The 24372-nt window shown below is 35.6% G+C and overlaps 1 protein-coding gene across 4 annotated transcripts in view; it reads right to left on the bottom strand.

Moving 5' to 3' along the window:
• Window positions 1–314: 314 nt before the first annotated feature.
• Window positions 315–24372, bottom strand: part of LOC123560821 (carbohydrate sulfotransferase 3-like) — a 36393-nt gene continuing 12335 nt past the window's right edge. For 2 of the 4 annotated variants that reach the window (XM_053552757.1, XM_053552758.1), the window contains exons 2-5: window positions 12906–12998; window positions 9379–9574; window positions 6272–6378; window positions 315–3100 (exon numbers count right to left, since the gene is read on the bottom strand). In XM_053552757.1, the coding sequence (XP_053408732.1) occupies window positions 2445–3100; window positions 6272–6378; window positions 9379–9574; window positions 12906–12998 (1052 nt within the window). In that variant the 3' untranslated portion in view covers window positions 315–2444. Of the gene's footprint in view, window positions 3101–6271; window positions 6379–9378; window positions 9575–12905; window positions 12999–18335; window positions 18618–23644; window positions 23917–24372 lie in introns of those variants that run through there. The other 2 variants (XM_053552759.1, XM_053552756.1) reach the window with 2 other exon arrangements.

Genomic DNA, 24372 nt, shown 5'->3' with positions numbered 1-24372 from the left:
TTCGACGAGCTCTTGTCAGTCAAAGGTCAAAACTATTGCCCATGCTCCAAATTAATTTTCACAGTTTTTATTTCAAATATTTGACTTAGTAGCCCAATAAACATATGTCGAGTATTGACCGGTCAACTTATTGAATGGCTTGCCAGTCAATAGTCAAAACTATTACCAATACTCAAAATTAGTTTTCACAGTTTTTATTTCAAACGTTTGACTTAGTAGCCAAGTAAACATATGTTGAGTATTGATCGGTCATATAGCGTAAACTGTTAACCGGCCGTGGGGGGGGGGGGGGGGGGGGGGGGGGGGGGGGGGGAGGGGTTATATAGGAAGCCATATAATATAAATCGCTATAATATCCTGGTTTACTGCTATGACCAGCATCTCATGAGTTATGGTCTTTGACTTTGTCAAAAATGCGCATGGATGAAGTATGACGACTATGAAAAGTGTTTTTTGAAATATTTTGTTTTTTATGTAATGTCTGTACACGTGTATCTTTTAAAGATACTTAATGTAAATATGATAATACATGTTTAAAGTGGAAAGTAAATCAGTACAGCTAGTCAAATTCAAATACTCTACTCATTTAGTTTATACTAATTTATTTTAGCTCATCATACTGATGAAAGCTTCAAGATTATTTTAACCACTCTCGAGTCCGAATCCTGGAAAAACCAGTACTGATTTTTAGCTCAGCTTTTGTGATCACCCTGTGTCCGTCGTCCGTCCGTCAGTCGTCCGTCGTCAACAATTTGACTGTTAACACTCAAGAGGTCACAATTTCGGTCAAGTCTTAATGAAACTTGGTCAGAATGTTACCCTCAATAAAATCATGGACGAGTTCGATATTGGATCATCTGGGGTCAAAAACTAGGTCACCAAGTCAAATTAAAGGAAAAAGCTCTAGAGGTAACAATTTTCGCCAAATCTTAATGAAACTTGTTCAGAATGTTACTCTCAATAAAATCTTGGACGAGTTCGATATTGGGTCATCTAAAAACTAGGTCACCAGGTCAAATCAAAGGAAAAGCTTGTTAACACCCTAGAGGTCACAATTTTGGCCCAATCTTAATGAAACTTGGTCAGAATGTTACCCTCATTCAAAAATCTTGGACGAGTTCGATACTGGATCATCTGGGGTCAAAAACTAGGTCAAATCAAAGGAAAAGCTTGTTAACATTGTAGAGGCCACATTTATGATTTTATCTTCATGAATCTTGGTTAGAATGTTAATCTTGATGGTCTCGAGGTCCAGTTTAAATCTGGGTCATGTAGGATAAAAAACTAAGTCACCAGGTCAAATCAAAGGAAAAGCTAGTTAACACTGTAGAGGCCACATTTATGATCATATCTTAATGAAACTTGGTCAGAATGTTGATCTTGATGATCTATAGGTCAAGTTCAAATCTGGGTCAGGTGGGGTCAAAAACTAGGTCTCTAGATCAAATCAAAGGAAAACCTTGTTAACACTCTACAGGCCACATTTATGACTTATCTTCATGAAACTTAGTTAGAATATTAATCTTGATGATCTTTAGGTCAAGCTCGAATCTGGACCATGTTGGGTCAAAAACTAGGTCACCAAATCAAATCAAAGGAAAAGCTAGTGAACACTTTAGAGACCACATTTATGACCATATCTTAATGAAACTTGGTCAGCTCGTTAATCTTGATAATCTTTAGGTCAATAGGTCAGGTGAGCGATACAGGGCCTTCATGGCCCTCTTGTTTATGAGAAGGCATGATCGTGAACGCGCCCGACATCTTAACAAGTAGACCACCGCTCTCCTTAGTATGACATTTCTGGCTTTTCTATTTGAATGTAAATTAATATTACGACTAGTGTTTGGAAGTCACATAGTAAGAATTATAGGACTTAATGTCTGCCCGTATCAACCTCCACGAAATTTTCGTGCAAGAAATTCTATTTTTAACCTTTAGACTGCTAACTTTCTAAAATGGACTGGTCCGTGATTCTGGGCAATACCATTTATTAATTGAAGGATGTTTATCAAAAAATTTACTGACTGAATAGCCATCAGTGCAGACCATGATCAGCCTGCATAGATGTGCAGGCTGATCTTGGTCTGCACTGGTCGCAAAGGCAGAATCTCTTGCCAGCAGGCTAAAGGTTAATCACGTAGAACGATCTACAGATCATTCGATAACTTTAACAAAAGTGAAAAACGCATTGAAAATATATGTGATCCGCCGCCATGTCCACGGCCAGCAAGACGGAATTCTATATGTTATCTTTCTATGGCAACCATTCAGGAGGCTTCACCGGAGTGTACGACCCAAGGATGTTGTGTACGTTGTAACATTGGAAGATCGTAAAAATGGTAATTTCCGCACTTCAGCATGCATATTACGGTCATTCGAAGAACTGGTTTTAGATGTAGTTTTAAGTACAGATATGTTGTCAACCTTGATTTAGTCTTATTTCATTGAACAGGAAACTCGTCGAATTGATAACGTTTCAAAACATAATTGCATCTCTCATTTACAGTACTTAAAAAGTCTCTTTTCATTTTGCGTTTCCATGTATCCACGTGCTCGGAAGAGTTGGAACGTGTTGTACATATTGCGCAATTATTTTCATTACCCGCCATTGTTATATTATAAATGTACGTTTCTGCCTCAAAAGTAAAATCTGCTCCTATAAATTCATACATTTTCTTTGAAGTTTCCAGAGGATGTTTGGCAATGTTTTCGTACATTACAGGCAAAATTCTATTTGGATACTTTTTAATTAGCCCCTCGACTTCTAAAACATCATTTTCTAATCTTTTACAATGTCTATTAGCACATCCTTGCCACCCTCCTCTTATAGATTTACACGCTCCAAAACGAGACTGCGATAGAAGCGTTGCACGTGGATCACGGACCAAATGCACGATTTTCAAATTTGGTAGTTCTTCCAACAAATGCTTCACACTACTGAACTCCAGTCGAATGGTCTTTATGATGCGTATCGGAGAATCTTCGCAGATAGACTGCAGCTTTTTTACACATATCTGTAAGGCTCTAAGGTGATGTTTAGTCCTTAGGTATTCCTCCTCTAGACAGGGTCGAAACATGCTAGTCTTTAAACCCTTTTCTGAAAGTATAAGTAAAGACTGGTTTTATGAAATTGTAAAGTTGTTTAAAAACCCTCGTTCGAATTTTTGAGAAAGCTGCAATCAAATCTCATTATAATTATATAGACTCTTGCGAAAGTCAAAACTTAGTTTTAAATGCGTGAGGAATTCATTAGTTGAACAAGTTATTAACTTCGAATTATTTGGTAAACTGAATATGTTTGATTTTGAAATAAAAGCAGCGATCTTTACTGCCAGGTGGTCTTTGGTCACGTGACGGCTTTAGAACATTATTCGCACAAAAGCATAAGTTTGTTTTCCGAGTATCTGGTACGGTGTCAATCTGTCAGTTTGAGAAATGCTCACAACTTTACAGAGAATTTGAATGTAGGGATAACACATGTTTTTTCGTGTTATAACATCTGCAGAATCCCGAGGGATTGGTTGGTACCCGAGTCCGTTAGGGCGAGGGTACCAACGATTCCCGAGGGAGTCTGAAGATGTTATAACACGAAAAGAACATGCGCTAACGCTATTCTAGCATAAAACGCGTAAAAACCAAGTTAATGAATATATTATCCTACAACGTCATTAAATTTCCATGAAATGCGCGGTAAAGTCTACGTTGTTTTTTCACGTTGACGTCAATTCCTTTTGAATTATCCGTTTTGGGGCCGTAATACGTTTACTCTTTGCCACGGAACGGGCATATATAAAAAGGTGGTATAACAGCAAGTGAGCGCGAGAATCTCTCTGTTAACACACGTTTTCTCTCCTGTTAAAACACACCCGAAAAGTGACAATAACAGCAGTTTTATGCTAGAATGTCAGTTTGAGAAATGCTCACAACTTTACAGAGAATTTGAATGTAGGGATTACACATGTTTTTTTCGTGTTATAACGTCTGCAGAATCCCGATGGATTGGTCGGTGCCCCAGCCCGTAGTTCGGGGCTACCAACGTATCCCGAGGGATTCTAAAGATGTTATAATGTAGGGATAACGCATGTTTTTTCGTGTTATAACATCTGCAGAATCCCGAGGGATTGGTTGGTGCCCGAGCCCGTTAGGGCGAGGGTACCAACATATCCCGAGGGATTCTGCAGATGTTATATTACGAAATGAACATGCGCAAACGCTATTCTAGCATAAAACGCGTAAAAACTGATAAATGAATACTCAACGTCATTAATTTTCCACGAAATGCGCGGGAATGTCTGAGTTGTTTTTTACGTTGACGTCATTTTGTTTTGAATTATCCGTTTTGGGGCCGAATGACGTTTACGCTTTGCCACAGAACGCGCATATATGAAAAGGTGTTATAACAGCACGCGAGCGCGAGAATCTCTCTGTTAACACACGTTTTCTCTCCTGTTAAAACACCCCCGAAAAGGGACAAGAACAGCGGTTTTATGCTAGAACATGAAATGAACACGCGCTAACGCTATTTTAGCATAAAACGCGAAAAAAAAACAAACTAATAAATGAATACATTCTGCCTCAACGTCATTAAATTTCCATGAAATGCGCGGGAATATCTGAGTTGTTTTATCACGTTGACGTCATTTCCATTTGAATTATCCGTTTTTTTGGGGCCGTAATACGTTTACGCTTTGCCATTAACACACGTTTTCTCTCTTGTTAAAACACCCCCGAAAAGTGACAAGAACAGCGGTGTTATGCTAGAAATAAGAGAAAAAAATTATCTATATGCTGTAATCATATATAATGTCTAGTTATGAGTGTATACAATTTATAAAAAAAGATGTGAGTATCTAATTCATGTGTAAAAATCTGACACGTCAGTGAGCAAACAAATTCAGATGGGAGAAACAAATGTTGGTGCCAATACTGGGACGTATAGATGATCAAGAAATGGAATGAAATAAATGAATAAATGACTCATATAAAATAACATAAGACAAAATGAAATGAATAAATGGAACTGCTATTTGACACCAGCGAATTCGTCATTTTTTTCGTTTTTGGAAGGTGATAATCAAAATCACCTTCTCTGTGTTACCGCGCAGAATTTAATCAGGAACAGACAGCCTGGCAACTAGTTTTTCGTATCTATCCGCTGTACAATGTAGTCCAATGTGGATTGATTTACCACCTCTGACGTCATTATCGTTACAGACCGGAAAATTTGGCCTACTCTATCACCACCTTTGAGGCAGCCGTGGACTTTATGTCGAATAAGTACTCATGCCCAGTAAATATAGTTCAAATTCCAGTGGCGCAGTAATTTACTACGAATAACTATCGGCTGCTTTCTTTTTACTTTACAGGGGCGGTATATATCACCAAATCGCAGTATGGTTAGACTAATCAAATCCTGTATGTATCGGGTTTCTAACTATCAAAGCGCTGTTAGCGCTTGTGCCATTTTTGAATGGATTCTTTTCATACACGTACAAACATAAATCACCTTCCATCAGTACTGCACTACCAGTACTTCGATTACACTTGTGACATTGGGACAGAAAACAAGCAGGATTCCCGAGTATGAAACCGAGTTTAGTGACAGCCTACGATCGGCTTTGTCTGTGTATAAAATTGAGTTTTGAGACAGCCTCCGACAGCTTATATCTGTGCACACACTGGCAGTCATGAAGTATGAAACTGAGTTTTGAGACTGATTAATTGTGAAGTCTTTTCTAAGGAATAATAAAATCTGTAAAAAGATCCCTTGGAAGCATAGAATGGAACCAAAAAAGAATAATAGCAGACTCGGTTTGATTGAGTCTTAGAGGTAGGCCTAATAAAATGTGCAACTCCTCTCACGCCCCCTAGCACCGGCTTAAGCGAAACTCCATTACACATCTATTGAATGGACTCCATGATCCAAAAGGACCAGAAAATATAACAACACTGTAAGCTTATCTATAGCCGCCACCGGTAACCCATATGAGTGACTCCTCTAGACTATCTAGTTATGTTAGTGGACGGATAGTGCAAGATTCAGAAGATGCTCTGATTCCAGAAGCTTCTCTTGTTCTTTAACATGCCAGGTGTAAAGCACCCATACACGGGACTCTTATCCCAATGTTGGTAAATTTGAGTTGAAGGAGCTGGGCTCGAACTCACGACCCCTGGTTTCGTACTTAGACAGTATAAACACTGGCCCACTCTAATTCTAAGAATAGTTACTGAACTCAGTTTATAAACCTTGAACCTAGCGTATACGTACTGAGAAAATTGTCGACGAGTCCTATAACCGGCAGCCGTGTGAGATTACAGGTAAACCAGTTGTACAGGCCATCTGAAGCTTCTTTGATGAAAGAAAACGGTGGATTCCTGTAATTTGAAAAGATGACGGTAATAACTTTATTTATTATATACCTATATAAATTCTGTAAAAAAGTAGGCCTACGGTTTGTATTTCACAAGTAAGTATGAACAGGCAGAAAAAATCCGTATTGTACCTTTTGTATTGTTTGTTGCCGCGCTACTTTTATTTAATATGCATGACCTGACACAGTTCTATAAATAGCGCACACAAAAACTTCACACATTTCTATTTTAAGATCGACAAACATTGAAGATTTCGTTCGGAAACAAAACAACAAACAAAAAGGTGGAGGTGTATAATATAAACGGGTCATTACAACAGTAGATCTAGATCTAGCTCGATATGAGATTTTTTATTCGGCTCTCGTAGATTATGCCAGCATCCCAGATCAAGCTACTATTTTAATATAACTACGAATTTTCTGTCTGAAATAATGCATGTAGGCGTATTTCGCTAGCGAAAATAAAATCCTGAATTCAACTCGCATCGGATACGGAAAATATTCAACAGTAGGCCTACAAGTTTGCTTTAGTTGTGACGTCAAATATGACGTCAGAAATGACGTAATGATAGCGTCTTGACGTTCCATGCGCCAAAAATTTCACAGTTTCAAACGAGTTTCCAGTCTTATTTATTTAGATCTAATTATAGAAATGTCGATTCATATTACACTACGAATAGGTATTTATGTATAATATTTTATTGTCCTTATGAAGCTGTGGCGCTTTCTGCATTATGATTTTTAAGTATTCAAGTAACATGTTTAGCTTCTATATGCGCCTTCTTTAGGCATCCTATTCCTTTACCTAGATACGCATACCATTATTCTCTGTCATGTTTTACCTGCTTCCTTAATATATGACTGCATAGACACATTCTGATCGACTCTTAATAATAGACTAGTGTCTATTACCTTTAAAATGCAATAAATATTCGAGCCGTGCCTTGAGAAAATCAACATAGTGGGTTTGCGACCAGCATGGATCCAGACCAGCCTGCGCATCCGCGCAGTCTGGTCAGGATTCATGCTGTTCGCTTATGGTTTCTCTAATTGCAGTAGGTTTTAAAAGCGAACAGCATGGATCCTGACCAGACTGCGCGGATGCGCAGGCTGGTCTGGATCCATGCTGGTCGCACACCCACTATGTTGGTTTTCTCATGGCACGGCTCATACACTCATGGGCAGTTTAGTTTTCTTTTCCTAGCTTACCAACGTCTTTTACAAAAAGGGCGTGTTGTCAAATTTAATTATACATGGAAAGTTTATGTTGAATTTTATCAAATGGCTTAAGGAGGTAGGTTACCTTTATATTTGTATGTGCGCATGTCCAACCGGAAGCTAACGTGACGATTTACGACGACGTTTACGACAAACTAAATGCGTTTGTATATTCATTCTTCTGAAAACAAATCATAGACCTGTCTTCGATCTGACGCTTTATGGTTTAATAATGCAGAAATAATGAATAAATTGCCGCAGAAACGCTTCAAAACAATGTTGCCTTAAAATGACGTCATTGACGTCATGACGTTACGTGTCAGTTACCGCGCAAAATAAATAGCTTTTATCTTGAAAGTACGTAATTCTGTGCATTTTCTTTATTCAAACTATTTTCAAATAACCATTATTTGCTGAAATATTTTTTATGAGTCTTTTGCTCTGAATAATAATCAATATTTTGCTTCTTTTATGTAGTTATATTGAAATGTTATGCGGAATGTAAGAAAATAGATGATGGTAACCAATGTTATTTGGAATATTGTTGGGTGAGAAGTTACTTGTTACGGCCATTTTCAAATAAAAGATCTAGCTGTTTGATTTGTAATACCTATTTTTCAGGTTCCGTTGATAATTTGTTACTTATATACTAAAACTAAGATCTAAAATTGTTCAAATTTCAGTAGAAAATTGTGGTATCTTGAATTGAATTGATGTTACCATGGAAACGAAGCCCGTGACCTATGTATCTAAATGTAAAATTCAAAAGCGTTGACACTAGTCTATTTAAGAAACACAGCTTCGGCTTTTTATTTTCATTTCAACAATATCCATGAGAATAATAGTAGCATGCTGAACGATTTTTCCATGAAAAATGCCAGACGAGGGGTACTGCTGTAAGTATTCTAAGCTTAGAAATTTGTTTGAATAAATGCAGATAACACGAAAATATAACTTACGTTAGAAATAATATGTTTTAAAGCTACATTAAGTAGAAAGATAATCTTATTCAATATTATTTTATAAGAAATTACGAATAAAAGCAAGATATAAGCCATTTTAAACATCTCTGTTGCCATGGTTACCTTAAACTTTAAGAAAAATAGGGTACCATGTATAGTGCTTGGTATTTTGCTAATAATATTACCCAAATATTCCATGTTGGTCATTAACAGAATGGCACTGAAGCCGTCGAAAACCCCTATTTTTATACATAGTTGTTTAAAAATGAGAGAAAATGCGTTACCATGGAAACACGAGCCCCGCGACATATACATTTTAAGCTTATATTAGAAAGCTAAAGTGCATACTAGTAAAATTATAGATTATGCTGACTTCTACGGATATCAATGAAACTAAAATACACTGAAAAGTGTTAAATATCCGTATTTTCCTTCTTCTTTCAATATGAAATACCTTTGGAGGGTCATGTTCTTCAAACCTGGATAAAAATGAACTTGAAGGGACAGAGACAAACGAAACTGAGATTTTAGCAGTTAAAACTTCATATTACACGAAATACAAAAAGATGCTGCGGTTCAACTAATTTGAATTTACCCTTGTAACAAGGTCACCTACCTCCTTAATGGTGGCCAGTCCGATTTTTTCCAAGTAATGAACTTCGGCTTGGTCTGATCATCAAACTTATTTTTGTTCAATTAGCTTCAAATGCATGTTAGATTTTCACTGGGGGTTTTCCTATAAAGTTTGATCTTTCTATATCTTGGTTATATAGATTATATAAATTTGCCTAACATACCTAAGCGGTCATAATACGTGTCCTTACCTCTGTGTTCCGTTTGCGTATGAAATCGTATATGTCGAAGTGTTTCTGCGGCCAATTGCCCTAAATGGTTCATAAACAAAGAACGCCCCCGGACTGTGCTGCAGTATATCCCCGGTAAGACTGGATCCCGATCTCATGTACGTTAGAACGAGTACCAGTACAGGGGATGGCGCTGTCTGGGTACTCCCGGACGTGTCTGAAAGAACGGTGTTATATTCATTGCCGAAATCAAATATGATGGTTGTAAAACAAAGTTCGAAATAACTAAAGATATCCACTAAAATTACTCGTTTTAGATAATAACTTTAAATGTAGAAAATCCTAAATGAATTTAGTTTGATCAGATAACATCTTTATTTTGTATAAACAGTGTCTGTGGGGCTACGTTTACAACTAAATGACATAAAAAACATAAAACTTCAAGTAAGTACTACTTATTTTAGATACGTGTCTAGGTAAGTAACTGCATCAAATTTAAATAGTGTTAAATAAATAAAAGGACTGTTTTCTGAATAAGCGTCATTTCTGCTGAAAAAAATAATGATCCTTGGTAAAAATATTTTGCGGAAAATAGATCTTAAAGGCTCATAATGCCTTTGTTTAAAATATGGCTGCCACATTTTCCGTTATGAACATAAAATACATTAATTTCTTGTTAAATCCTATTTCTGATACTTACTTTCTTTAACATTTGCCAAAGGTTTGAATATTGCTGAATATACCAGAATGTTTTATTGAATCTATGGTTATTATTACCCCCTTTAATGCTCTAACTTTAACAGTTCATGTGCAATATTAAAAGTAGTGCTTTTCTAACCATATAAGTACGCATAACATCCCTATTTGCAAAGCAGTTTCAGTCATCTGTTTTTAAGATAAAAATTTAAAGCATTATGGACCTTTAAAGGCACTGACCTCCAGATGTTGGCTAAAAATTATCTTTCTTTAAAATTGAAGTTTGGTCACATCAAGAAAATTAGAATATGAGTTTTTGTTTCTAAGCTATCTTAAAAATGCCAAATCAAGAAGAAGAAAAATGATGTCCGCGTCAGGAATCGAACCTTGGCCGCCGCGGCAATAAAAACTTTCCCGTTGTACGTCTTTACCAATACAGCCACGGAGGATTTATGCTGCCTAAATATAGATAATTTTAATTTATAAGGCAGTGTTCGATTTTGATCGTAAAAAAATGGTAAAAACAATCAATTCTCATGTGTTTTCATAACATATTATAGTCTGCCAGTAATTAAGTTTCAAAGCATTCTTAAGAAATATAGCAATAATTTCCTGGTACCTAAAACTTTTTTTTGTTGTTGTCGAACGATCTGGAGGCCAGTACCTCCAGTATCTCCTGCAAACTGTGCACTGTTCACTTTGATAGACAACAGAAAATTGTTGATACTTGGTCAAGTTTGTCAATCAAGTATTCGGGAAAAAGCATTTCAAATTAGCAATCAAAAGTTTGACTTAAAAAACCTTATACTTTGTGATGAGAGTTTGAATCAGTTTATGCTAGTCTATTCTGGTTTTGAACCTTGTAACCTGTGGTATTTCAGTTGTAGTTATAGATATCTGCAGGCTGAGTGCACAATCACATTTATTATTTTAAACGCACCGATTGTTTTTTCTAGAAAATATGAAACGCATTGCAAGAAGTGTAATCTATAGTTACGAATGACCTAAGTAAACGCACTTTGTTGTTTTGTCCTTCAAATGAAGCGGAGTGATTCTCTTTATGGGTTACACTTTTCAAAAGTATGTGTAATTTTTTTTTTCAAACACTGAGCCTATTTTCTGATGAATTACAAAATTGTTGAAATGTTTCGTTGCTTTACATCATTTTGTTTGAGCGACGAGGCAAGGGTGTATAGTTTTAAGACTTTTGTAAAGTGGGTACATCTGATGCACTGGCTATAAAATATTTCTAAGAGAGTTCAGCAATTAGCTAGAAGAACTCATACTAAATAAGTGAAATAAACAAAAATAATAACAATACCATAATCGGTCTTAACATTTCGTTTCGATTAAGGATTTTAATCTGGTGTGGTTTTTGTATATATATTTTGCCGAGACTTTTTTCTTACTGCTTCTGTCAACAATTATATATTTATATATCAATAACGTTCTAGTATTACACAGTCTTTAGTTTCATACTTACATTTTTCTCCAGTTTACGCTATAAATGTTAAAAGATTTACTGTAAAAGCAGCAATTTCCGCGAGGGTTTAATTTTCGCTTTATTCGCGAGGCCCTACATCTCGCGAAAATCAATCCTCGCTTAAATATTCATCATGAGTACAATTCAAATTAAAGTAGGGATACCATTTTTACAATTTCGCGAATATTAAACCTACTCAAAATTTCAAATTCGCGAAATTTTGACCCCGCGAAAATATGTGTTTTTACAGTATTCATTGATGTTCGTTTCCACCAAGTATGATTATGCTTCCTAATCTTGCTGTACGAAATTATTATATATATCATTATTAGGGAACCGATTCTACCGCAAAGCGACGAAAATCGGGATCGATCCCTCTACGGTAACATGCGATATATACCGAATGAGATATACTATCGAATTAAAAAATGTGGTCTTCCGGCACGTGCACAGAGCGTCTGAGTTCGGATGTTTTGGAAGAATACGCTTTTTCCTTGTGCGTAATAAGCGTCCACATAACTTGTCCGAACCGCAAGGTCTTGCACACCAGTACAAATATGGGCAGTATTGTTTTTTATTCCAAAATCTACCTTTATATTGGATACAAACGCATATTTCTGGGCAAGCTGATGAACTGTAACGATTCCCGATTGAGGCATTGCCTTATTTCATATCATATATATAGATTTTTATTTGCATGAAAAAATTGAATATTTTGTACCTCAACTTCATTTGTAATTCACTTTTACATTCTTATCCACTTTCTCATTTGTATTTGGTTGCGTTGTATGATTCACATCTCTTCACTTAAGGAGAAAATAAAGCAATATAGCCATGCATAATTACTACCGATAGATTTGAAAACAGCCTTTTATTCTGCGATCGGTGATATGAAAACAAGTGTATGTAAAAGATCAAATCATGAACTGCTGGGGGATATTGTATTATTTAAATTTCTGCAGTGAGATGTATCATTTAACAGACGTTGCGTTAAGTTAAATTCCATAATTTCACAAGGTTGAATTCATTGATAAAAGTGCAGATGGAAAGAAGAACAATCTTTAGAGGTAAAAAGTGCATAGTTTGTAGGAAATAGAGGGATCTTAAACACATTTATAAACGCATAGAATAAAATTTAAGCGGAGTTGTCTCCCTTTTTTAAAAAGATATTTTACCAAGGATCATATTTTTCCGATCAAATGACACTTGTTTGAGAAAATGACCATTCGTTCTATCACACAGAAACTTCAAAATATGGTATCAACACAATGGGAAGGTTATGTACGACTTCAGTTATTCGGATGTTCGAAGGAGTTATGACCCTTTATGTCATATTTTCCGCCTGTAATTGGTAATTTTATTTGCTCACCATTCAGTTCCATAATCTTAATCCTGTTCCTGAAAGATATGCCACTTGAGAGCAATGGGAGTGCACGTACATCCATAACCTCTTGCACCTCATCTGGCAAAAATAAGCATGTTTAAAATGTACTTCACAACAAATACAACTGGGGTCAAGGTTATAAACATATGTTTGAAGATCTGTCTTAACATTCAAGCATCTGATTGGTAATTTAGAAATTAACCCTTACCATGCTAAATTTCAATAATGAACTTTTCCATCTTCCAATTTGGACAGCACCATTAGCTGTTAAAAGGGGTGCTAACCTAAAATATACTGACTGAATAGCGAATAGTGCAGATCATTGTTCGCAAATGGAAAACCAATCGGATCCAGCATTGTAAGAGTTAAACTATTGCAAGGTTGCATTCTGGCTTGTCTCTAAGCCTTGGTAACAGTTCAAAATTTCACGAGAATATTGACTTGTCTCTCATGGATGGTACACTTTTTATATGTTTTTATTGCGTTCTGTTCTTGCACACTGGACAGGGGTTTCTAGCGATTCTACCCATTCCCATCTAGCACCCCCATGCCAGATGACTCCCGTGCTGTTATTATCAACTAACGATTCATTGATTATTCATTTGTTGAAGTAAAATGATATAAAATTTAAATGCCTTGATAGTTGTTCTCCCTTCTAATAAATGCCTTGATAGTTGTTCTCCCTTACTAATACTATTTTTCTCTAAAACTTCATAACGTCGCGCTGTGTTTTAAGACGCTACTACAAGAAAACGTGCCAAGAAAAAGCATTTTGTTTTGCTTTATTCATTCTATTATTTGGTAAAATACGGTATGAAAGAAAAATAATCTGCCAATGGTTGTAGATGCAGATGAGAATAACAGACTCTCGGAGGAGCCTCGTTAACGCCAAAAACAGTTACCTTCGAACCGGATATTCCCATCTGCACCAACAACCAGTGACAGATTATTATAATATTCACCCTGGTCTTAATCACTCATTTATTAATTGTTTTCGGTTGACTCATTAAAAGTTCGGATATACAAAGTAAATAACGAAAGGAGGTTCCTAAATAGAATGCCTTAATTAATGTTCTTTTCATTGATCACAGAAAAGGTACATAGGCCTCATTTCCTTTCTGATAGATTATTTTCTTCAACAAAGCATCTAAAGTATAGATTGTATCACTTAAAACAATCTTTGAATATTCTAAAAGTTATGTGTTCTAAAAAATGGAACAAAACATTACAAATTATGTTTCTCTTTGATAGCAGAAAACAATACATACAGACTTTATGAAAATACGCGGGAAAAAATGTGACAAAACTGTATCTAGATAGGTGTACTGTTAACGGTTGACCAAACTATAGAAGTTATAAACAAGTTTTCGATTTTCTATTAAAACGATATTTACAAATAGTATGACTGTTAATGTCAGAAAAAACTAATGTTGTCAATTCCTGGGGGTCAATCTGCACCTAGATCTTAGTTTTGTGCTTAAACGTGACGAAAATAATTTTTGAATTTTGTTTTGTTCGGTTTAGAGACACACCGACTCAAGTCAGTAATATGAATATTTCTCGAGTTTTTTTTATGACTGAGGAAAACGCCAAGTACCCTTCTGGACATGATTTTGGCACCAGAGGGTACCGTGGTTGAATCATCGACATTCCGTTATCTAGGAAGATGACTTCCTCTAATAAACAATTCTACATCCAAACATGATCGAACTCATCGATCTTGTCTACTTGGCAAAGGAGGTCCAGAAAATACTTTGAATATTGTAGATAAATATGTTTATATGTAAGATAGCAACTGAATGAATTAAATCAAATTACAGTGTTTAGTTATTCTTCCTAATGTCACTATGGACTGACAGTGTAATGACTTGATTTTCATTTTGTATATAGTAGAACTGCTTTATAAATCATGCTTAGTAGTATGTAATTTTAAACATATCTTGTTGAACCGTAATTTTCACACAAACGAATTCGTCACACGTGTGAAAATTTCGTACGAATTCCTCAAACATTGCGTGACAAATACGTACGAATATGTCACAATTAGGTATTGTGAAATTTTCGAGCCCCATTTTTTAACTACCTCTTAATACCAACAAAATTTTCAAAAAATATGTCAGACATGTGCGAGAAATTCGTACGAATTTTTCACACTTGTGACGAATTCGTGTGTGAAAATTACGTTTCAACAGAGGGTCTGTGTGAAGTTAGCAGAATAGCAGAATAACTCCAGCTGAATAGCAGAACGACAAATTTCAAGGGCATATTTGTGGGGAGAGGGGTCAAGGTCAAATGAATAGACACCCTTGGTCCCTTAACGTGCCGGATAGCACCGATACACAGGGGCTTTCTTTCCTGGGAAAGACCAGTACTTAGCCCCAGTGTGTGAAGTCCCCAGCTTCTGGTTAGGCTCGAACCCGGGACCCTTAGATCCCAAGTCGTGCGCTCTACCACTGAGCTATCATAACAAGATAGCAGTTCGGCATTATTTATAAACCCCGACTATCACATCGGCAACATTTCAGCATTCTATCGGCAACGATTCGGCAACTCTTCAACATGTTCTGCAATGTTACCCCAACCTTTCCGCATGACTGGGAAACATTCGGGGCCGGTTCTGGAGCTGTGGGCATTCTTCCGCGTTGCATTCGGCTACTTCGGATAGGTTTCGGCGTTTATACCTTAACCGTTCGTATGCCACTCCTCGAATACATGCCGAACGAGCCCGATGGCAAGGCTCCGCTCCGTTGGGGTAATTGATAAATGATCCCGAAAGATTCCCGAAACTAGCAAAATTTTATTGGCAACCCTTCCGCAAAGCATCGGGCTGTAAGTGGACGGCAGGTCTTACTGTTAATTATTTTTTTTTCAAGTCATTCTATAATCCCACTATGCATGGCAAAGTAATGCTTTAGACACCAACAACACCATCACTATTCTTATATAGTGAAAATCAACAAAGTTCAAACTTCATTGTGCTCTTGACCTTTATGCTATGGACCTGGGTCTTGCACGCTACACATTGTCATGATGTGGTCAACACTTGTGCCAAGTTATTTGCAAACCGATCCGTGAACCATGAATTAATTGACCGGACACGAAATGCGACGGACTGAAGTATCAGTGTCAAAAGATTATCAAGATATTGAGTGCTGAAGAATATGACATTTTACACCCTGTGACCTTGACCTTTGATCCAATGACCAAAAATTCTGCATGGATCATCTACTCAATATGTTCTGTCAGCCTGTGAAAAATGAGGCTCTATCGAGCATAGCAAGATCAATATGCTCCCCCCCCCACCCCTTGATCTGTCTCGGTGGCATAAAGTGTTGTTGGAATGTGTGAAATGTTCGTATGAGGGGGCGGGGGTGGGGTATAGGTACAGAACTATTTTTTCACAAGTGTATGACATATTCGTACGTATTTGTTACACAATGTGTGAGGGATTCGAACGAATTTTTCACACATGTGACGAATTCGTATGTGTGAAAATTACGGTTCAACATATCTCGTATCAAAATAATGATACATGGTAATAAATTTTATTTTAATCAAACTAATTGAAATATCTTTAAGCCTTTTATAAAGAAGGTGTTTGTCTTTTTACTACATTTCAGCATCTTAAAAGGAAATTAGAGTTTCTGATTGCAGTTTTGATTATGTTTGGTTAATACATTTTACATTAGATACTACCTGAATGTAAAATTTACACTACTTAACGGATTGGTGTGAAAGTTCGGGGGACTGCTTTTAAGCTAAACGTTCAAATAAACAAAGAAAATCTGCTTCAGTTTTCAATTCTTAAAGGCACTGACCTCCAGATTTGGCTAAAACTAATCTTTGTTTCAAATTGAAGTTGGTCTTATTATGAACATTAGAATATGAGTTTTTGTTTCTTAAATATTTTAATAATTCCAAATCAAGTAAAATAAAAGATGACCGCGTCGGGAATCGAACTCCAGACCGCCGCGGCAATAAAGACATTATCCCGTCGTCGTAAACAATAGTGCTATGTAGCGGAATTATTTAATTATGACTTCAAAACATAGAAATTTATAACCGAGACAGTTTACCTGGAGTAAAACGTTACAAACGCTTTTCGATTTTCATCGTAAAAAGTAGTAAAAATACAGCAAATTCTCATGTGTTTCCGTAATATATAGTTTGTCAGTAATTAAGTTTTAAAGCCTTCTTAAGAAATAAAGCATTTATTTCCAGATATCTGAAAAAAAAATGTTATTGTCGAACGATCTGGAGGCCAGTCCCTTTAAAGTAATTCAATAGTTGTGTGACAATTTACTGCATTTTATGTCTTTAATCTATATTATATCTATAATGTAAACCTATAAGACTTGTTTCGTGCCATGAAATGGCACACGTTCAAATAAACTTTGAGGATCATCCAATTCAGTTTTCATTTTTGAAAAATTTGATGTTTAACATTTGAAAAACTAAAATAGTATTCAACAAAAACAAAACGTAAAATGTCAGTAAAACCAGATGTACATTTTACACAATTCAGTTATGAAAGTTTCATTTGGAAAACCCACCTTTAAGAGCTATGAAGAACCACTTTCTTAGCGTACCAAAACCTAACTGCCGACCCCTTTATTGGGTTAAGAAAAAATCCCTTCTACAATCAGCCAATGAAAATAGAGTCAGCATTAGAATTTATAAATTCGCTAGGACTTGTAATATCAGTATATCCTAAACTTATCATCAACGGCAAAAACATTGCTTTTCTTGAATTATTGACTTTTCAATATTTGCAGTTAATTAGCATCTATAAACAGTACTGATTGCTTCACCTGAAATATTCTAAATGTCCACATTTCAAAACACTGACCTTACAAAAATTGATATTTTTAAAAGTACAACAAGAGAGTTTACGGGCTTTATCATAAATACGTGGGAAAAAATGAAAAGAAATGGCAACCGTATGTCGTTGTGCAAACTTTAAAGAGGTGAATCGTAAATAGACGACTTGCCCACAGAAGGTATACACAATTTTTTTTCTAAATAGGAATAGTACTCAGAGCTATCCAGATTAGGTCAGCATATAGAGAGCATAACTCAGCATATAGAGAGCATAACTCAGCATAAAGAGAGCATAACTCCCAATTTAGAGCTCGATCCCACCTGGCGAGGCTTAAATTCTCTGTGGAGATTTGATAGACGCGTCATTCGCCTCACTTTACTGGTCATCCGAAGTGGCTATCTGTTACTTGTCTCAAAACATTTAAAGTATAAAACAAATAATTATGTCTACGTTCTCCGAGCTACAAGTTTGATCTATTTTGAATTTTATGTAAATCGCAAAATGTTTAAAGTGGCAATTAGAGTGACTCTAAATTGAAAAGTTATTGGAAACAAGTTCAATAAACAAATTCAATATAATTTTAAGTTACTTACATAGCGAGATAAATAAAGAAGCCATACACAATCCAGCGAGCAGAAACACAGTTTTTATACTGGCAACCATTTTCAGCTCCAGATTTCAAATTGGCATAAATGTTTACTATTTATTAATTATGCACTTTTTAAAAAATCTATTTTTTTTAAACATAAAAACTTAAAATCAGTGCCATGTAAAACATCTGTATGTCATTGCAATTCACACAGCAGCTAAGCGATATTTGAAATAGTAACTCGCTGAATCCGATTTTGTGTATCATCATCTACAATATCCTATTGTTATATTACAACAAGGAAAGTTTATTTTGTAGCAAATATCTTTATCGCATGGCTAGATTTACACCATTACAACACTTTCAAAATATTTCCGGTCAGTTGCATATATACTTAACTAACATGTTAATGTGATATTGGACCCAGAGGGAGCCAGTGCATTACATTTCATTTATTAACAAAACGGCATTAAGCATACCATTGACCATTTACAACGTTTTTTATCAATATGGTCAAGACATAAACGTAGAGAATAATGCATTCAGAAATTAAACAAAGAAATACAAGAACATATAACAAGCAGTTAGATCTACAACAGGGTTCTCGTAGTTTAAATGCTTCGTTTATATAAATCTTTTCTTGATACTAGATGTCATAATATAAAAGAATTTGTTAACAGACGACCAAGCTTCATTGACACAATAACTCTGTCTTACATGTGAACTCTTATTGCAAAATAATTGAAAATACTATTCAATTAGAGCATATTTTACAGATACGATTCTTTTTTCTATCAATACCAGTTTATTTTCTATCAATACTAGTTTAGTTATAAGGTCCCATTTCAATATCGGAGCTATGTGATGCAGTTCTAAATCTAGTGTATTGGTTTCTTGGAAAGTTATTTGCTAAAATCTCTAAATATTTCTCTTGACAAAATTCAAGTCTATATGGCGTATAATATTCGAGTTTAGATACATTTGGAATTGACACTTTCTAGTTTTGTATGTATTGATCACGTACCATAATAATTACAGGTTGAATAAAAATTCAACCAGAAATCACTAAAACAAAGATTTGATTTTTTGAGGCCGTGAACTGAGGAGGGATCGGCGTTATAGCTGGATTTTGTCATATATTATCATCAAATAGAAGTGAAGTGATTTTGACCATTAATAGTTTTTGAAAGCATAGGTATAAATTACATTGTTATACGTTTGTTTCCTACATAGTAACAACACTGACACTGGACATTCGAATCGAGAGCGACACTGGACATTCGAATCAAGACCGGCATTAGTTCCCAGAATGATATCGAACTTTCGAATCTCTCGCCATTAACTGCATATTCTACACCCTACTACGAACAAATAAAATACTGTTTATATGATATTTCTGTCGTATGAATGAAATGGGACAATGAGCTGCACCAGCATGATATAACGATCCTTATCAAGCACCTCTTTGATTACTCAAAACGGGACTGAACGTTACTGTCTTTCGATGTCTGAACCACGAATCGTCATAAACATTCTCCTGACCACTTTTAAACCCGCACCCCGTCCCCATACCATTTATAAAGTGTACTTTTATTCAGGGCAGTGCCCCCTTAACTTTATGCAAAATAGCATTTTTTATTTCTCCTCTTGATTTTTTATTAAAAACTCAAAATATTATCTCATGTCTCCGTTTAACACTGATTTTCAAGCAATGACCAACAAAATATTTTAGCTCTTGCGGCCATGTAGTGCAGCGAAGCGGAACGTGCCGGCGATATGCACAACTAGGCTTGGTACTGATCACTCCTGTGAAGTTTCGTCGAAATCCTGCCAGCAGTTTGACCTGTGGAAGCCGGACAAGCTTAATGCGGACGGACAGACGGATGGACGGATGGACCGACCGACAGACAGACAGCGAAGGCAAAAACAATATGTCTACCCACCTATGGGGGAGACATAATAAGTTTTGTATTTTGTTTTGTGTGGTTTAGAGACACACTGACACAAGTTAGGGCATATGGAGACTTTTCCAGTTTTAACGTCAGGTAACCTTCTGAACATTATTATGGCACCAACGGATACCGTGGTAGAACCATCGACATTCCGTAAGCCAGGTAGATGACTTCCTGTAATGAACAATTCTTCACCCAAGTGATGTTATGACGGGGAAGTGATTCGAAATCTTCGACCTTAACCACTCGGCCACGGAGGTCCAGATCGTAGATAAATATGTACACAGAATGATTTATATTAAATTACAATGGTTTAGTTATTTTTCCTGATGTCATTATAGTTTGAAAGCGTCATGACTTGATTTTCTATTTTGTATATAATAAAGTTGCTTTATAAGTCATGCTTAGTATTGTGAAGTCGTATAAATATAATGGTACATGGTTGAAAAGCATGTTAATTATAATGTAAAACATGGATTTATTCAATACAGTTGAAATATTATTCCAGGAGATTATTAATTATAGATAAGCCACATTTGTCTTTTTGCTACATTTCAGTATCTTAAAAGGCACTAGTAATTACTTTTTCTGATTGCAGGTTTTCATGATGTTTGGTTAAACGATTTTACATTAGATACTTTTTTTAATGTAGGCCTAAATATTACATTGCTTAACAAATTAACAGATTGGTATGAACTTGTGTAAAAGTATCCTGTTATTCAATAGCCGAATTGCAATATATTTGTTATAATTATAACGTTCATCCGGCTGAAAAATGGCAAATAAACGTTTAAATAAACAACGGAAATCCGATTCCGTTTTCAATTCTTCAAAGTAACCTTAAAGGTTCATAATGCCTTTGTTGACACTTTTTCCGTTATGAATATAAAATATATCAATTTCGTGTTATATCCTTTTTACCATACTAAGAGTAATTGTTTTCCCTATTATCTGTCAGAGCTTTGAATACTGATGAGCAAAGTAGAAAGTTTTATTGAATATTTTGTTTTTTATTATCTCCCTTTATGACACTAGCTGTAAAAGTTAATGTGCAGTATCGAAAGTAGAGCTTTTCTAGCCATATGATAATGCATAACATCTATTCGGGTAGCTGTTTCATCTGTTTTTAACATAAAATTCAAAGCCCTGTGGAATTTAATTCAATTTACCGCATTTTATGTGTTTAATCCACTGGCGCCAGTTCAGAAAGAAAATGCCTCTGTACATATTATACCCTACCCCTAGGTATTCTATAAGAACCATGGTCGTGAACGGGAAAATATACTAACCCATCTCAATCGCGTATTTCATACCTAAAACACGCAGTTCAGTAAATGTGTACTATTGATATTAAACAAGCGATAATTTATCTTCCATCGTGCACCAGTCACATTGTCTCAATATTCCATATTGCAGAGATGCGCCATATATTTTATGCTTTAGTCAACGTTACAGAAAAAACTTGCGTGAACTCCCCTAATGAACATCCGGTCTAGAGGTCACGGCAGTGTGCACATGTTAAGCGAAATGTAAACATACAAAAACAGAATGCAATATATTCACAGTTTTACGATAAGACTCGAAATGATGAATGAAATTCATCTTGTATATGATTTTGAATTTGAAATCATACATTGGTATACATCTATTCTGTTTATTTAATTCATTTTGCACATTTATACTGCATATATAAACATTTTAGCGTACACGTGTAGTAAAATGACGACTGACATACATTTTCACATCAGCCAATCAGAATGGTTTTGTAATCTAGAACGGAACTTCACCAGGGAAGTTCAAGCAAGTTTTTTTTGTGTAACGTTGAAAAACAGTAAATTACACGTTGTTTTTCTAAGATAAGAAGTATTGGAGAAATGTGACCGGTACACAATGGAAGATGAATTACCACTTGTTTAATATAAATAGTACACATTTACTGAACTGCGTGTTTTAGGTATGAAATACGCGATTGAAATGGGTTAGTATATTTTCCCGTTCACGACCATGGTTCTTATAGAATACCTAGGGGTAGGGTATAATATGTACAGAGGCATTTTCTTTCTGATCTGGCGCCAGTGGTTTAATCTACAGTTAAATGTACTGTATACTGATAACACTGGTTTTGTGCCACGAAATAATCAAGGGAAATCCGATTCAATTTTCAGTTTTTCAAAATTCAATTTTCAACATTTTGAAAACCAAAATAGCATTCAACAATAACAAATGTCGGTAAAACCAGACGCAAATTTTACACAATTCAGCTATCAAAGTTTCATTTGGAAAATTCACTTTTAACCTTTAGCCTGCTGGCGGCAAGTGATTTTGCCTTTGCGCCCAGTGCAGACCAAGATCATCCTGCACATCCGTGCAGTCTGATCATGGTCTGCACTGTTCGCTATTCGGTCAGTAAATTTTCAGTGAAATCCCCTTTGACTGATAAGTACTACTGCCCAAATTAAATAATGGACCAGTCCATTTTAGAAATATAGCAGGGTAAGAGTTAAAAGCTATGGAGAACCAATTCTTCGCGCACCACAACCTAACTGTCGACCCTTTATTAGGTTAGGAAAGATTGCCTACTATAATCAACCAATGAAAAATGAAGTAAGTGTAAAATCTATAAATTCGCAGGTACTAGTAATATCAGTATGTCACAGAATATCAGTATATCATAGTTACGCATCAATATTTCCACTTCCTTAGCATCTAGAGTATTGATTACTGCATTGAAATGTTCTAAATGTTTAAGTTTGCATGACCACATTTCAAAACATGACTTTTATGATTATTACAAAAATTGAAATTAATTATTTACACAACAGACACGGAAAAATTAGAGGAAAAAAAGTCATCAGTGTGTCGAAGTGCAAACTTGAAAGAGGTGAAACGTAAATGTACGACCTGCTCACAGAAGTTGTTCACCATATTTCATTATTTCTAAAAATAGGGATAGTACTCACGACCCATCCCGATTAGGTCAACAAGTAGGGAACATGACTCCCAATTTATGAGCTAGAGCTAGAGCTAGAGATCTCCGGTTCGATCCCGCCTAACGGGTCTTAAATTCTGTGTGGAGATTAGATAGGCGCGATTCACTTCACTCTGTTGTTCATGTGGAGAAGTTATGAGTTATTTGTGAAGAACAAATCCGGATTGGTAAGGGCTTCAGATACATCAAATAGGCTACCAGTAACTTACCGCCGTCACTTACAAAAATCTTAAATAAAACAAATATGACGAGTGACAAGTTGTACCTAATTTGAATTTTATGTAAACTACAAAATGTTTAAAGTTGCAAATAGGGTGGAGTTAATGGATCAAAATCCAATAAACAAATTCAAAATAATTTGAAGTTACTTACATAGCGAGATAAATAAACAAGCCATAAACAACCCAGCGAGTAGAAACACAGTTTTTATATTGGCACTCATTTTTAGCTCCAGTTTTTCCGCGTCTTATTGACATAAATGTTTACTATTTATAAATTATGCACTTTTAAAATTATTCTAATTTTGTCGAACATAAAGCTTAAAATCCGTGCCACAGAAAAATTATTATCGTGGTAAAACACCTGTATGCCATTTTAATTCACACAGCAACTGTTAGTATATGAAAGCAGTATTGGAATAGTTACTATATACATCGCTGAATCCTATTTGCTACGAAATAGACTTTCCTTAAGGATGTAATATAGCAATATGATAATGTAAATGTAACACAAATACCTATATCGCATGGCTAGATTTACACCATTACAACACTTTCAAGATAATATTTCCGCTCAGTACTAACATCTTAAAGTGATAATGCACGCAGAGAAAGCCAGTGCATTTCATTTCATTTATTTGCTAAACAGTTTTAAGCATGTCATTGAACATCGAACAAATTACATTAAGGTTACTTTAAAGGGTTTGTTATAACATTCGCAGGAATGAAGCTTCTTTGCAGGCAGACGACAAATATAAGATTTTTAGGAAATTGCTTATACGGAGATTTTAAAAACAAGAAAGTTTAAATATGGAAAAATGAATAGGAAACTAAAAAAAAAAACTTAATTTCTCCAACTTTCTGTCTGTTCACCATATAAAT

Source organism: Mercenaria mercenaria, chromosome 10 (assembly GCF_021730395.1).
Source record: "Mercenaria mercenaria strain notata chromosome 10, MADL_Memer_1, whole genome shotgun sequence".
NCBI lineage: Eukaryota > Metazoa > Mollusca > Bivalvia > Venerida > Veneridae > Mercenaria > Mercenaria mercenaria.
Note: the sequence above shows the minus strand (reverse complement) of the source record. Positions and strands in the feature narration are given on the sequence as shown.